This window comes from Ascochyta rabiei, chromosome 5 (genome assembly GCF_004011695.2).
Source record: "Ascochyta rabiei chromosome 5, complete sequence".
NCBI lineage: Eukaryota > Fungi > Ascomycota > Dothideomycetes > Pleosporales > Didymellaceae > Ascochyta > Ascochyta rabiei.
Genome location: NC_082409.1, coordinates 1726504 through 1741341, shown reverse-complemented (window position 1 = coordinate 1741341; position 14838 = coordinate 1726504). Strand labels below are relative to the sequence as shown.

Genomic DNA, 14838 nt, shown 5'->3' with positions numbered 1-14838 from the left:
TTGAGGCTCAAACAAGGCGAGTCTTCATGCTGCAGGGTGCGTGGTTCCAGGCAAGCGTGTGTTGTGGAGAGAAGGAGGTTGCACGTGGCGCTGACGACACCTCCACCTTGCGAAGCTTACCTCAACCACTACCCTTTGGGTGAATAGACCACAGCAGGCCACGCGACTACTGTCGCATATGTCCGTTTGTGGCCAGCACATCGATGGTTGAGATGATCCCAGGCGGTGGAGCGACCCTCGAAAAGTAGTGTGCGGGGCGCGCGCAGGTAGAGCCATGGACCAAGGCCTCCCACATGTTCCTAACTGAAACTACCACAGTACCATAGTACACACGCCCGACACCTACTGGCCCACCGTCAACATCTGCAGGGCTCTACAGAGATGGGCAGACGAATCGTCCGATAGGGAACTGCAGCGCCGCCAAGACCGGGTGTCGACTCGGTTGGTGCTAGTCATCGCGCTCAGAGACAATGTCCACGCACACAGGCGGGTCGTTCCACCTCGTAGGCTGCACGTGCATCTTGCAGAATCAACGGTCCGCTCGGTCGTACTTGACTTGCTGTGCAGTCTACCGCGACTGATGATTACAATCTGGGGTTCGGGTACCTCGGACGGCGCATGGCGCCGGAAGAAGGTCGAGTTTGTCAGCCTGAGCACTACCTACCGTGTCAAGCAAGGAGGCGGCATGTCACCACGTAAACACAATCAGCCCTGTCCCAATCCAAGCCTGTTAAAACAAGCGCAGTACCGTGATCCACTCATCGTAGGCCGCTTTCTTCCCATTGCGGGGCGAGGTGGGGTGATGGTCTCAGACCCACGGAGCAGTCGACGTCTGCGCGCCTTGGCTACGCGACGGCAGTAGCACAACCGAGGGTAAGGAAGGCACCCATGGTGATCAGAGACAAGCGGGAGGCTGCAGGGTGGGATTGCTTAAGTAGCGGGTATCGCCCGGCCCAGCGTGAAAGATCATTCCACCTACACCACCTACACACACATCATGTCTCCCGGCAAGGTTTCCACACTCGACTTCGACAAGTTCTACAACATTGTCAACGGCGAGAAGCGCGGTTCTGACCAGATCCACCATGGCATCAACCCGGCTACCGGCCAGGAGCTGTGGGACGTGCCCATCGCCAGCGACAAGGACCTGAACGACGCTGTCGCTGCTGCAAAGAAGGCCTTCCCCGCGTGGAGGGACACACCGGTTGAGAAGAGGAAGGAGCTGCTCGGCCAGCTCATCGGCCTCTTTGAGCAGCACGCGGACGAGTTCACATCCCTGCTCTGCAAGGAGTCTGGCAAGCCTGTAGGTCTGCGTTGACGCGACAAGACGAGTTGTACTGACGACTTGGCAGAGGAAGTTTGCTGCTATCGAGATCAGCGGCGTCGGCGGCTTCATCGGCTACCACACAACCCTCGACGTGCCCAGCGAGAAGTTTGAGGACGACGAGAAGACGGTGTACACCGAGTTCTCCCCTCTGGGTGTGTGCGCAGCCATCTGCCCATGGAACTTTCCTCTGATTCTGTCCGTCGGCAAGGTTGCGCCTGCGGTCATGACGGGGAACTGCATCATCGTCAAGCCCTCGCCCTTCACACCGTACACGGCGCTGAAGTTTGTCGAGCTCGCCCAGGAGCTATTCCCTCCCGGTGTCATCCAGGTCGTTGGCGGAAACAACGAGCTCGGTGCTGATCTGTGCAAGCACCCCGACGTTGCCAAGATCTCCTTCACCGGCTCGATTGCGACTGGAAAGAAGGTCATGGAGACGGCGTCCAAGACGCTCAAGCGCGTGACGCTCGAGCTGGGCGGCAACGACGCGTCCATTATCCTGCCGGACGTTGACATCAAGAAGATTGCGCCCGAGGTGGTCATGGGTGCGTTCCAGAACTCTGGGCAGGTGTGCGTGGCGACGAAGCGCATCTACATCCACGAGTCCATCTACAAGGAGTTTGTCGAGGAGATGGTGCACTTCACCAAGAGCATCAAGGTCGGCAACCCGGACGACGGCGACAACCTGCTGGGCCCCGTGCAGAACCGGATGCAGTACGAGCACGTCAAGGGCTTCTTCGAGGACAGCAAGTCCAAGGGCTACAAGTTTGCCGTGGGCGGGCCGGACGTGGGTTCAGGAAAGGGCTACTTCATCAAGCCGACCATCATCGACAACCCGCCCAACGAGTCGCGCATCATCCAGGAAGAGCCGTTTGGGCCCATAGTGCCGACGCAGCCGTGGACGGATCTGGAGGAAGTGATTGCGCGCGCCAACAACACCAACACGGGTCTCGGCGCGTGCGTGTGGGGCAAGGACGTGGAGGAGGCGTCGAGGATTGCGCGCAGGCTGGAAGCCGGGTCGGTGTTTGTCAACTCGTTTGAGAAGCTCACGCCCCGGGCGACGTTTGGCGGGCACAAGGAGTCGGGCATTGGCGGCGAGTGGGGCAAGACGGGCCTCTTGGCCTACTGCAACTCGCACGTCATCCACGTGTACAAGTCGTAGATTAGGCACGAGGAATGCAATGAGATGGCATGTACCCACCCTCGTAGTTTCCTTTGTTCTTTGCCGGGTGGAAGGAGTTGTGGTGACGATACAAGTGTAGAGGTTTGACGGATTATTCCCGTATTCTATATCAGTAAAACAATCTCTTTTATTTTTCTTCATCTCTTGATATCTCTAGATATCTCTTAATATCTCTTAATATCTCTTAATATCTCTTAATATCTCTTAATATCTCTTAATATCTCTTTATATCTCTTAATATCTCTAGTAAATATATATTCAAGAGTTATACGTAACTAACAAGTATAGAGACTTAACAGATTATTCCCATATTCTATATTAGTAAAACAATCTCTTTCATTGTTTCTTCATCTATGATATATCTCTTGTTGATAGGTCTATTCCAAGGCAGCAGGGAATGAGATGAATATACAACACGTACACCCTCACCAATCCTCTGCTGTGGGCAAGGGTAGAGGGTTCGGATGAAAGTGTCTGGTAGTAATGAAGAGACATTTCGCGACGGGTATCCTATTCAACGCCGATATACACGAGCTCGCCTTCCCTCCCGAGGCCGAGATGACGATGCCATGCTGCAGCCATGACGAGCACGGTAGCCAAGTCGTACCAATACAAGGGAGGAGGTGGGTGAGAACAAGGGAGGAGGTGGGTGAGAACAAGGGAGAGGGTGAGAACAAGGGAGAGGGTGAGAACAAGGGAGAGGGTGAGAACAAGGGAGAGGGTGAGAACAAGGGAGAGGGTGAGAACAAGGGAGAGGGTGAGAACAAGGGAGGAGAAGAAGAATGGTCAAACTATTCCTCAGCCTCCGTGTTCCAAATCTCGACCTCGCGACTCTCGAGCTCCCTCATCTTGTCGTCGGCGAAGATGGTGTCGGTGGGCAGGCCCGTCTTGCCGTAGTTGACGACGGGGCCGATGGTGTTGATCCACTGGGTGCGGCGTTCCATGAGGGTGCGAATGGGCTCGCCGACGCCCGGGCGGGTGATGCCAGCGTTGGCGGTGGCGTGGGAGCCGCCGCCGGCGCCGCCGGGCCGCTTGTTCTGCTTCTTGCCCTTGCCGATGTTGCGGTTACGCTTGAGGTAGGCGGCGTTGAGCTGGTTGTCGAGGTCGTCGGCAATGGTGTTGTACTCCTGCTGCGCGATGCGCTCTTCGGTCAGCTCGAGGAGGCGCTGTTTGCGCGCGCCGTTGACAATGGACTGCTTGCGGAGCTCCTCCTGCAGGAAGCGGAGGCGCTGGGCGACTGGGTCGTCAAAGTGCGAGTCGTAGGATTGTGTCTCCGCGTCGGCTTCGGAGAGGAAGCCGTAGTGCTTGAGCTCCATCAGGACGCGGTCCTCGAGGGTGGCGTAGTCGGCGCGTCCGGTGCTGGGCTGTGGAGGGCGGGCGATGAGGTCGGGGAGCTGGGTGGCGGAGGGGAGGGCGTTTGTGTTGGTGGTGTCTGGCGGGGCGGCGGGGCCTTGGTCAATGTCCATGGCATCGGGATTCAGGTCGTTGGGGCTGGCCTGGTTGGCGCGGCCCTCTGGACGGAGGGTGGCCAGCAGTCGAGAGACAAGAGGGCCGGCGGAGACGTGCTCGGTCTCGAGGACATCGTCCAGGACGTCTTCGGCAGCGCCTCGAGGGAGATTGGGGGCGGGGCGGTCGAGGGTCGAGTCCAGGTGCATGGCGCCGTCCTCGTCTGCCCAGACGTGCTTGTAGTGGCGCTGGCCTCGCCTGGGAAGCACAAAGGGGGCTACGCGGTCGCCGCGCTCCTTGAGGAAGGCGACGTCCTCTTCGGTCAAGGGGCGGATGTAGGGCTCGACGTAGTTTGCGAAGACGCCGGCGTTGACCTGGGTGGCGGGCTTTGCGTTTGAAAAGTCCTTGTCCGGGGGGGTGCCGGCGATCTTGTCGTGCAGGTTGGAGGGGGGGAAGACGGCGACCGAGTAGATTTCCCTGCGGTCGTCGTCGGTCATGCCCGGGGTGACGTCGCGGATGTGGTAGACGGTGGGGTCGTCGAACTGGACGGGGTCTTCGCCAAAGGTCTGGAACTGGGGGACGGCGGGGGCGGGGGCGGGCTGGTGGGAGACGTCGGAGGCGGTGGGGAGGGGGCGTCTTGGGGGCGTCGGCGGCCTCTGCGGGCGGGTGGGAGAGGGGCGAGGACATGTTGGAGTCTGGGGTGGTCAGTCATGTTGTGTGTGTGTGTGTGTGCGTGTGTGTGTGTGTGTGCGTGTGTGTGTGTGTGTGCGTGTGTGTGTGTGTGTGTGCGTGTGTGTGCATTCAAGACTCACCGGCAGGGTCAAGACCATCCTGGCGGGCCAGGCCGTGGGCGCCGACGGCGGGCGGGTGCTTGCCGTCGTCGTCGTGCTTCTTGGCGAGCTTCTTGAGCTTGTGGCGGCGGTCGTCGTCCTTGTCGTCGGGGCGGTCGCGGAGGCTGCGGTGCTTGCGCAGGGCGTGCAGGGAGCGGAGGGCGGCCTCGGCCTGGGTGCAGCGGGCCTCGACGTTCTTCAGCACCGTCTTCTCGATCTGGTCGCGCATGCGGAGCAGGGTGGCGGCCGAGGGGATGGTGGTGGTGGCGCTGGCGGGGGCGGCGGGGGCGTCCAGGATGTCCTCGACGGTGACGGCGCATCGCTTGAGCGACAGGCTGAGCGGCTTCTCGAAGTAGGCGGCGGAGCCCGAGGCCGGCTCGACCGAGGTGCGGGTGTTGGGCAGCGGCGTGGTGTTGCGGCTGCGCGGGGCGGCCGAGGGCTTTGCGCCGGGCTTGGCCTTGCCTTTGCTGCTCGTCGTGGGCGCCATGGCGGGGGTGGAGGCTGGTGGCTGGTGGCTGGTGGTGGAGGGGGAGTGCGGGCTAGGTGGAGGGAGAGTGCGCGCGCTAGGTGGAGGGAGAGTGCGCGCGCTAGGTGGTGTGCGAGAGGGAGCCCGGCCGTGTCAAGCGCAGGGGGGTGACGAGCATGGCGCGCGGTGCTGGTGATGGTGGCAGTGCTGAGTGCTGGGTGCTGGGTGCTGGGTGCTGGGTGCTGGGTGCTGGGGGTGCTGGCAGTGTTGGGTGGGTGCTGGGTGCTGGTGATGGTGGCCGGGCTGGCAGGCCTGGCGGTGTTGTGTGTTGTGGTGACGAGACGGAGTGAGCGTGAAGCCCGTGCGCCGTCCACCCCTGTCTCGGCAGCCTCGCCCAACGTCATGGTCATGGCTCACGGTCATGGCTCATGGTCATGGCTCATGGCGCCTGTCTGTCGCAACCATCGGTCCCTTCATCGCCCTTGCAGCCCTCGCCCTCACGCCCGCATGCATGTTCACCTGCACTGACCGTTTGCCTGCATCTCCCTGCACTGACCGCTGCCTGCATCTCCCTGCACTGACCGTCTGGCTGCATGCGCCCAGCTGAGGCCGGAGGGAAAGCATGTAATCTCAGCGCTCCCACTGTCCATGACGGCTATCCCAGTCGCCCGCCCGCCAGCCAGCCCGCCAGCCACTCTAGCACTCTAGCCTTCTGGCACTCTAACACTCTACCACTCTAGCCCTCCGGCACTCGACCACTCTACCACTTCACCACTCTACCACTTACCACTCCCACTCTAGCCACCCGGGCCTTCCCTCCCGACGGCGCCCTCGTCCTCACCTTGCACCACGCCTTTTGCACATCCATGACTTTTGCCGCCTTTTGCGCATCCATGACTTTTGCCGCCTTTTGCGCATCCATGACTTTTGCCGCCTTCCTGCACCTGCTTGCATCCGTAACCCTCTCGAGCTTGCCCACTGGTCGGCGCGCCTAATCCTCCAATCCCCTAATTCCCTAATCCCCTAATTCCCTAATCCCGTAATCCCCACCACCACCATGAGTACGTCGCACCGCTGCCCCGGCCACCCCGCCCCTCCCGCTGACGTTGCACACAGCTGCCCGTGGCATCGGCGTCTTCACCATCGACTTCCCCGACCCCGCCAAGATCGACTACGTGAACAACCAGTTCAACACGCTCAACGACTCCATCGCCTTCCAGTACAACGGCCTCACCAACATCCAGACCCTCTCCACAAAGGGCGTCGACTCGGGCTCCGATCCCTTTGGCATCCTCTACCTGCCCGACCTCTCCTCCCACGCCTGCAAGACCGACGAGGCCCAACATGTACCCGCAAACGCAACACGCATCGCCCACCTGCCCGCAGACCGAAACTACGCCCTCGTCGCCTTCGCCCCCTGGTACTCGGCCCAGTGCACCCTCGAGTACTTCGCCGCCGCCCGCCAGCACCCCGCCACCAGAGCCTTCCTCACCTATCTGCCCGCCAACGGCAACGCCCAGCCCCCCGTCCTGAACAACCCGGCCTGGGACCTGCAGGATGGCGGCATGTGGCAGCAGCAGAACACCTTCCCCACCTACGCCCTGTCCTCGACGAGCGCCGACATCGTCATGCACCAGCTGAGCCTCTACTCCGGCAACCTCTCCACCGTGCCCCACGGCGACGACCTGGCCCGCGTGTACAACAGCTCAGACTACGTCCGCCTGTGGGCCACCGTCAGCACAGAGGCCGCTGGCCGTCTCCCGAGCCTGTGGGTTTTCTTGGTCATCGTCCTGGCCATCCTCATTGCCGCCATCGCTGCCACTTCGCTGTGCATGCACATCCTCCAGCGCCGACGCCGCAACGCCCTGCGCCAACGCGTGCTGAACGGAGAGATCGACCTCGAGGCCCTCGGCGTCAAGCGCCTCACCGTCCCTCAAGAAACGCTCGACGAGCTCCCCATCGTCACCTACACCCCCGCATCCGACGACGCCGCCGAGAAGCCGCCCCAGGCCCCGCCTGCCCTCCCCCTCGCGCCCGGCCTCGATGCTGACGCCGGATCCAAGACGGCCCCGACCGCCCGCCGCCTCTCTGCCCCGACCGCCTCGACCACCGACAACAGCACCTTCTCCCAGCCCACTTGTCCCATCTGCATCGACGACTTCGAGCCCAACAAAACCCAGGTCCGCCAACTCCCCTGCCGCCACATCTTCCACCCAGACTGCATCGACACCTTCCTGCTCCGCAACTCGTCCCTGTGCCCCATGTGCAAGCAGAGCGTCCTTCCCTCTGGCGCCTGCCCGGTCCCCATCACCAACCTCATGGTGCGGCGCGAACGCCACATTGCTCATGTGCGGTCGCGCGCCGCTTGGTCAGCTGCCAATGAGGGGGTCGCCCCGCCCGTGGCCGTCACACTGACCGAGCACGCTCGTCGCGTGCCACGCGCTTTTGGGTCATGGGGGCGAGCCGCAGCCGGGCGGCGCATCTTCAGCGCACCAGCACCGACGCAGCCCACGCCGGCAGACATGGAGATGGGCGCTACCAACACGGCAGGACTGCAGCCTGCACCGCCGCAACCACACCCACACCCACAATCCCAACCACAACCACAATCCCAACCACAACCACAATCCCAACCACAGCCAGCACACCTGCAGCCCAACGCGCTCGACTGCGAACCCCCCGCTCCGTCTACGCAAAACCGCAGCGAATGGGCCCGCCAGCGCGCCCTGCACCTGCTGGGCAACCGACACCCAGTCCCAGACGACGACGACGTCGGGCACGAGGAAGCCACACGTCCGAAATGGCGTCGTGCGCTGAACAAGGTGTTTCCCGGCTTCCGCTAGTCTTTCTTCTTTCGCCCGGAACCCCCTTCCTGTACCCTCGTCTTACTCGCTTCTTCTCACCATACCGCTCTTCCTCAGGCACCGCACCACATGGCACGACATGACAGGACATGACAGGACATGATGGCGCAAACAAGCATGGCGTTGGCAGGGTCTTGTCTTTGTTTCCTCTTGGTTTATCTCACGGGCAAGGCGCTGCGTTTCCCTCTAGCCTTTTTCCCCCTCGGTTACTCTACTCTATCCTTTCCATATACATGATGAGAAAACTATCCCATCTATAGTTGACTATACATACCTTCCTATCCACACAGCCTCGCAAGCACGTAGATTAATATTAGATTAGATTAGATTAGATTAGATTAGATTAGATTAGATTAGTGTTGCCATTGATTTTTGTCTGGGTAATTCGTTGGTCGCTGTGTGTTTACTTGCTATCGTAGAGACCATGGTGTTGAAACGCTGTAGTTGTATGTCGTTTCTCTTCTTTCTTACTCTCTAAATTTCTCTTTTAATCTCTAAATCTCTAAATCTCTTGGTCTCTCTAAATCTCTCCCTAAATCTCTCCCTAAATCTCTCCCTAAATCTCTCCCTAAATCTCTCCCTAAATCTCTCCCTAAATCTCTCCCTAAATCTCTCCCTAAATCTCTCCCTAAATCTCTCTCCCTAAATCCCTCTCTCAAGCAACGTCTGCATCAATCACCCAGACTCTGAATCTGCACCTTGATCGCGCCCGTCTTGGGATCAGCCGCCGTCTTGAACGCCTCAACCGCATCCTCCAAATTAAACCGATGCGTCACCAGATCCCTCAGCTGGATGATGCCGCTCTCCACGAGCCGGATCGCCTTGGGCCACGTGTTGCAGTAGCGGTACTGGAACTGCAGGTCGACCTCGCGCGTCGAGAGCCGCATGAACGGGATCTTGATCTCGTTCTTGCCCACGCCGATGACGAAGACTTTGCCGCCAAACTTGACCGCTTGGATCGCGCCGGCGATGGACGACTCGACCCCCGTGCACTCGAGCGCGTGCGACGGCTCCACGCCCTCGGTGAGGCCGAGGATGGCGTCGCGGAAGTCGGACGCGCTGTGGCTGAACTCGACCTTGTGCGTCAGCACGCGCGGAACGAGGCGGCGTGCAAACTCCAGCCGGCCCTGGTCGATGTCGGTGATGACGAGGGGAGCGGCGCCAGCAGCCTGCGCGCAGAGCAGCGTCACAAGGCCGATGGGACCGGCGCCGCACACGAGCACGGGGTCGCCGAGCTTGACGTTGGCGCGGTCGAAGCCAGCGAGGGCGACCGAGAGAGGCTCGAGCATGGCGCCGTCTTCAAACGTCATGCTGTCGGGCATCTTGTGGCACCACATGGCCGGGTGCTTGAGGTAGCGGCGCAGCAGACCCGTCACGGGCGGTGTGGAGAGGAACTCGACCGACTCGCACCCGTTGTAGCGCCCTGTCAGGCACGGCTCGCACTGGTGGCAGATGATGTTGGGCTCGATAGCGACGCGGTCGCCAACCTTGAGGTTCTTGACCGACTCGTGCACAGCCATTACCACGCCAGAAGACTCGTGGCCGAGGATGTGTGTGTCTTCTACAATCATGGGGCCGATGCATCCCTAGAATGGTCAGTCCTGCCGCAAGATCAAGCCAACGTACGGCTTTGGCGAACACGACGGAAAAAACTCACGGCGTGCCAGAAGTGAATGTCACTTCCGCAGATACCAGTGCTCTTGACGTTCAGCAGAACCTCGCCGACTGCCAAATCTCCACCCCTCTGCACAACCTCGAGGCTGGGCTCTGCCTCTGCAACCCACAGGTCGTGCTCAGGGTTGGTGTAGACGCCGATGTTAGCCTTTGCAGGCGCAATGGTGGTTGTTGTGCTCATCTTGCCGCTCTGTGTCTCAAACGGAAGGAATGGGAAGAGAAGATGATGGAAGGAGGAATCTGAAGAGAAGTTCAAAAGAAATAGGGCAGCCAGAGAGAGAAAAAAGGGCCAGAAAGGACCGTCAGCTGCCCATATTGCGGGGCATGTTTATACGGAGGGTCCGAGGCGCGCGGCGCGTTGTACCCCTCAACCCCAAAACGTCACCCCGGGCCCCACCAGGCGATTAGGAAGCGTGCAAAAACCCACGAATGGCTATCCACCAACTCCGCGCGTACTCGCTGCCTTGCCCACCGAGGTGCTAGCCATACCCCTTCGGGCAATCTACCCTGGTTTTTGCTGCCATGCGCCTGTCATGCAGCGAAACTCACGATGTTTGGCGTGGTGTTGAGGCGGACCCTAGCCGTAGGGGCTCGGCGATTTCGCCGTGGAATCTTATCGGACCTCGTCAAGGATCGCCGGCCGCTCTGGACCCTGCATAATCGTCGGAGCTGCAGCGAGTCCGAGGACACACTTGAGCTGACCAACGCTAAAGCTGACCTAACCACCAACTCACCAACTTAGTCCAAGCAACACGCAAGGACACTCAAATTAAAATCTTTGCAGCTGCTGCACTCTACAACGATAAAATATAAATTCTAGATAACCCTAACCTAAAAATAACCCTAACCTTAAACTACTCTAACCTTAAACTAACTCTAACCTTAAACTAGCTCTAACCCTAAGATCCTGTTATAAATATAATCCTAACATGTTTATATCATCTTCTAAATAGGTTCAGAAGATAGTCCCTAGCGTTGGTCAGGTGGAGCTGCCAAGGCAAGGTTGAGCTCTTAGCGTTGGTCAGCTCAAGCGTGTCCTGAGTGTCGGTGGAGGTCCGCAGCCTGTCTTCTCATCTCTAATTCTGTCGGTTCTGCAAAGTTCCTACAAGACCTCGATTCGATGCAGCGCCGCCAATACCCCTGGGCACGCCAGTGTACCGCTGCTCTCTATTGGGGCATGTTTCACCGTCTACTTTCTTGCGAGACCTTCAACAACGTGTCCCATCTATGCAACTGATCACAATCGGGAGCTTCGAGGACGCTTCGAGCTCGAAGAGAAGCAACCCGCCTGGCCGTCTGTTTCCCTGCAAGATCAATGCAAGCCTACTGCAGTCACAGCTCCTGTTCGTCCCGGTCCCCCTCGCTCTTTGTCGATTCGAGTCCCCCAAAATCTGCCCAGGTCAAGTACGTTCCAATGGCAGCCTCGTAGGCTAGGCGCGCGTTCGTCAGCTTGCGCTTTCTCTCCGACTTGGATGGTTTTGCCCTGCTCGAAACCAGAAGTGGGTCAGGTGCAGATGTCATGGACGCCAGCGTTTCTTTAGACACCGGCTCTACCATCGTGGTGGGTAGAACGGCAGAGTTCGAACCTGGTATGTGTGTGGAGTATGTTTGTGTAGCTCTGTTCGCGACCGTCTCTGCAAACACCACATTCGTCTCTTCGACCTCTGCCCCCGGCTCCACCGCAGGTTGCTCGTCCTTTCTCTCCGTCAACTTTGCAACCTTTGGTTTCGCGACACTTGGAACCACAGTCTCAGAAGGAGCCTCAAACTGGGCATCTTGCTGACTCTCACTCCAATCCCGCTTCTGTGTCTTTTCGTATTTGTTCTTTGCATTGAAGATATGCATCATCTCAGCATCGTGGCGAAACGCTCGTGCTGAGCAGTACTCGCCAAAGAGTGCGTTCATGCTGAAATCCGGAGTCCATGTTGCTTCATCGACTGTGCATGGGAAGATATCGCGAGGCTTGAGAGCACGAACAAGCTCGCACAGTTCAGAATACGATGAATGTCGCGAATAAGGAAACCGGATCGTCTTGTTTCGCGGTGCTTCGCCACTGTTGATCCGCTTCTTCGATGTACTCGACGATAAAGCGGCGACCAGTCTCTGTAGAGATAGGGCTTCGTCGCTGGCCTGGCTCTCCTTCTGTAACTGCAGACCAAAATCCATAGAGCCGCTGCCTGTACTCAAAGCGTGCTGCAGTAGCTTGAGCACCTTCGATAACAGGTCCGGATCGTTGATGGACTGTGCACACAGTTCCATCAGCCTGCCCACAGCAGGCACATCGCCTGTCTCCAGCTCTTCCTTCTGGTCGAGATCGCCTTTGCCGCCACCAGCGCCTAGTTCGGCGATCTCAGTGTCGTTGGAGCGAGTGATGATAGGAACGACATGGACGATCTTCGCATTTGCGTCTTTATCCATGATGCTACAACCCATTCCGCGCTCGCAGCTGTGTATGCGGACGTTTTCTGACGAGGTCAGACATCCCGGCTGCATGTGGTTGCCGTTCCTGAAGCCACAAAGTGCTGCTGCTTCGCGAATTTCGATGCCAGCCTCTTTCAAAAATCTGTTCTCGCTCTGCACATGCAAACCTGCTTCTGTCAAACTCTTCTTGTCCAACGAAGACAGTGAACCGTAGATGCGAGTGCAGTAGTCATCGAGGTGAATCCTTGAACCTAGAAACGTCGACAGCGCGACCCAAACGTTCTCATAACCAAAAGTCCAAGAGTGGAAGTAAAACACCGTGTCGTCGGGGTAGGCGTCTACCTTCTCTAACAGCTCCTTGATGCCTTCTGCTTTCGACGGAAAGTTTCTGTAAGGCGCACGCTTGGTCGCGAAAGTGGTATCCAAGTAGATGCAATCCAGTTGACGAAGTCCGAGGGCGTAGGTTGCAAGGACTGGATTCTGGACGATCGAATTGATCCACCAAGTCTCTGCGCGGATGTCGCCAGTGTAGAGTACTGCCTTGCCGTCACCCTCGATCAGGAACATGACGGCACCAACACAGTGGTTGGCGTCGAGGAGCGTTACACGAATGCTGTTTCCGGGGGCTAGTTCAATCGTAGTAGGCGTGTCCAGCGGAAGTGGCTTAGCCAGCTTGCGCATGCTTCTGTCATAAGTGACATTGCGGCTTTCAAGAATGCCTTTTGCAAAGTTTACTCGGTAGTGAGACTTCTCCAGGCGCAAAAGGATCTAGTCTCGGTGTCAACAATTCACAGTCCGCAGAGCAGCAATGGAGTATTGTTGTGGCTGGAATATGAGTTTATTCTTGGTTGGACTACTCACCTCCCGTGTCGCAGCTGAGCAGTAGACAAAAGGAGCTCGCAACGTCTCCAGGCCTACAAGATGATCCGAATGGACATGGCTGAGGAAGCACGCCAAGGGCGCCTTGTGCTCAGGCTGGTGTCGGAAGTAGTCGAGCCTGATCTGGGGGAACTCTAACACGCCGAGTAAGTTCGCGGTCTCGTGCGCGCTCAAGTGACTCGTACCGGCTACGATACCCTTGAAAGTAGACATGCGTGTGGGTTTTCTGCCGGGCTAGTGCCATGTCCTGCGGTTGGTCTGGTGTTGCGAAATAGTGCACGAGTGATAGAGGTGAAGTAAGGTCGACGCGGAAGTGGCGTGTGCGGGCGTAACATGCGTTGTCGTCACCTATGCGCTTGTCGACACGCGCGCACCTTTGCGAGCAACATCACCATCAATTACAACTGGCTGTACGTTGGCCTCCCTTACGAGGTGTCTGCTTGCGCATTCCAGGCAAGTGACTCTAGACGCGACGGATCGATGCAACGAAGAGTCTGGCCATCTGATTATCCATGGGCACCAGGTCTCTAGACGTGCAAGCAGCGAGCAAAACCATCCCAACTTCCAATGAACAATGCAGCTTCAACACCGTCGGCATCTGACCTGCGGTGACCGGCTGGCAAGTATAGCCGAATGATGACATGGGCCGATTCCCCACTCTACTCCAACAGGTACTCCAACGCTCCAACGCTCCAACACTCCAACGCTCCATTGTAGCTCCACAAGCGTGCTCTCCGCCGCTCTCGGTCTCTCAGGACCAATTCCGTGTAATCTCTCTCGTTCTGGCTCTGCTGCGCACTCACAGCCGCCACGATGTCGCAACTCCTCAAGAAGTCCCTCAAGCTGGCGCTGGTGCAACTGGCGTCAGGCGCCGACAAGACGGCGAACCTCAGCAACGCGCGCAGCAAAGTACTAGAAGCCGCAAAGCAAGGTGCCAACCTCGTCGTCCTGCCCGAGTGCTTCAACTCGCCCTACGGCACAAAGTACTTTGACAGGTACGCAGAAACACTGCAGCCCTCGCCGCCCACCGAATCCGCGTCCCCAACCTTCCACGCGCTCAGCAGACTCGCAAAAGAAGCAAACGTCTACCTCGTCGGCGGCTCTATACCCGAGCGTAGCGACACGGACAGCAAGAAGCTCTACAACACATCGCTCACATTCAGCCCCGCGGGCGACCTGATCGCAACGCACCGCAAAGTCCACCTCTTCGACATCGACATCCCCGGCAAGATCAAGTTTGTCGAGTCGGATGTCCTGTCGCCAGGCAACAAGATCACCATCGTCGACCTCCCCGAGTACGGCAAGATTGGCATCGCGATATGCTACGATATCCGCTTCCCGGAGCTCGCTACCATCGCAGCCAGAAAGGGTGCCTTCTTGCTACTGTATCCCGGCGCTTTCAATCTGACAACCGGTGCACTGCATTGGGAGCTGCTGGCGAGAGCGAGGGCGACCGACAACCAGGTCTTTGTGGGTCTGTGCAGTCCCGCGAGGGACATGAAGGCGGATTACAATGCCTGGGGGCATAGCATGGTGGTAGATCCCAACGCGCATGTACTGCAGCAGTTGGACGAGAGAGAAGGCATCGTGGTGCAGCAATTGGAGGTCGGCAAGATTGAGGAGACACGGAAAGGCATCCCCCTGTACACACAAAGACGCTTCGACGTATACCCAGATGTCAGTGAAGGCGGGAGGTTCAAGGAATAGCTGAGCTGTACAGTACTATCATAGCATGAACCTGCGTCAGTGGT

At 58.6% G+C, this 14838-nt stretch overlaps 6 protein-coding genes across 7 annotated transcripts, besides 14 other annotated features; 3 read left to right on the top strand and 3 right to left on the bottom strand.

Moving 5' to 3' along the window:
• Positions 1–997: 997 nt before the first annotated feature.
• EKO05_0003738 (uncharacterized protein) lies at positions 998–2486 on the top strand (the record flags this gene model as incomplete). The annotated part of the gene is made up of 2 exons (XM_038938222.1): positions 998–1303; positions 1353–2486. The coding sequence occupies 2 exons, from the start codon at positions 998–1000 to the stop codon at positions 2484–2486; spliced, it is 1440 nt and encodes a 479-aa protein (XP_038800539.1).
• A 160-nt stretch (positions 2487–2646) lies between these two features.
• Positions 2647–2752: a tandem repeat.
• A 546-nt stretch (positions 2753–3298) lies between these two features.
• On the bottom strand, positions 3299–5012 carry EKO05_0003737 (Transcriptional regulator; the record flags this gene model as incomplete). Its single annotated transcript, XM_059636225.1, has 3 exons — positions 3299–4589; positions 4639–4648; positions 4766–5012. The coding sequence occupies 3 exons, from the start codon at positions 5010–5012 to the stop codon at positions 3299–3301; spliced, it is 1548 nt and encodes a 515-aa protein (XP_059492208.1).
• Positions 3515–3539: a tandem repeat.
• Positions 4668–4751: a tandem repeat.
• Positions 5013–5021: 9 nt separating the features above from the next.
• Positions 5022–5071: a tandem repeat.
• Positions 5072–5269: 198 nt separating this feature from the next.
• Positions 5270–5314: a tandem repeat.
• Positions 5315–5453: 139 nt separating this feature from the next.
• Positions 5454–5538: a tandem repeat.
• Positions 5539–5649: 111 nt separating this feature from the next.
• Positions 5650–5695: a tandem repeat.
• Positions 5696–5914: 219 nt separating this feature from the next.
• Positions 5915–5942: a tandem repeat.
• Positions 5943–6239: 297 nt separating this feature from the next.
• Positions 6240–6296: a tandem repeat.
• A 10-nt stretch (positions 6297–6306) lies between these two features.
• On the top strand, positions 6307–8092 carry EKO05_0003736 (uncharacterized protein; the record flags this gene model as incomplete). Its single annotated transcript, XM_038938267.1, has 2 exons — positions 6307–6310; positions 6366–8092. The coding sequence occupies 2 exons, from the start codon at positions 6307–6309 to the stop codon at positions 8090–8092; spliced, it is 1731 nt and encodes a 576-aa protein (XP_038800541.1).
• Positions 7817–7890: a tandem repeat.
• An 88-nt stretch (positions 8093–8180) lies between the features above and the next one.
• Positions 8181–8216: a tandem repeat.
• Positions 8217–8425: 209 nt separating this feature from the next.
• Positions 8426–8470: a tandem repeat.
• Positions 8471–8784: 314 nt separating this feature from the next.
• On the bottom strand, positions 8785–9968 carry EKO05_0003735 (L-iditol 2-dehydrogenase; the record flags this gene model as incomplete). Its single annotated transcript, XM_038938214.1, has 2 exons — positions 8785–9699; positions 9771–9968. The coding sequence occupies 2 exons, from the start codon at positions 9966–9968 to the stop codon at positions 8785–8787; spliced, it is 1113 nt and encodes a 370-aa protein (XP_038800542.1).
• A 503-nt stretch (positions 9969–10471) lies between these two features.
• Positions 10472–10823: a mobile genetic element.
• A 296-nt stretch (positions 10824–11119) lies between these two features.
• Positions 11120–13300, bottom strand: EKO05_0003734 (uncharacterized protein; the record flags this gene model as incomplete). 2 transcript variants are annotated; one of them, XM_059636224.1, is made up of 3 exons in its annotated part: positions 11120–12976; positions 13070–13221; positions 13273–13300. In XM_059636224.1, 3 exons carry the CDS (start codon positions 13298–13300, stop codon positions 11120–11122), a joined length of 2037 nt encoding a protein of 678 aa, XP_059492207.1. The 2 variants fall into 2 exon arrangements, with proteins under 2 accessions (XP_059492207.1, XP_038800543.1); XM_038938418.1 differs by having other exon boundaries at positions 13070–13300.
• A 461-nt stretch (positions 13301–13761) lies between these two features.
• Positions 13762–13798: a tandem repeat.
• A 102-nt stretch (positions 13799–13900) lies between these two features.
• On the top strand, positions 13901–14794 carry EKO05_0003733 (Omega-amidase; the record flags this gene model as incomplete). Its single annotated transcript, XM_038945284.1, has 1 exon — positions 13901–14794. One exon carries the CDS (start codon positions 13901–13903, stop codon positions 14792–14794), a length of 894 nt encoding a protein of 297 aa, XP_038800544.1.
• Positions 14795–14838: the final 44 nt, after the last annotated feature.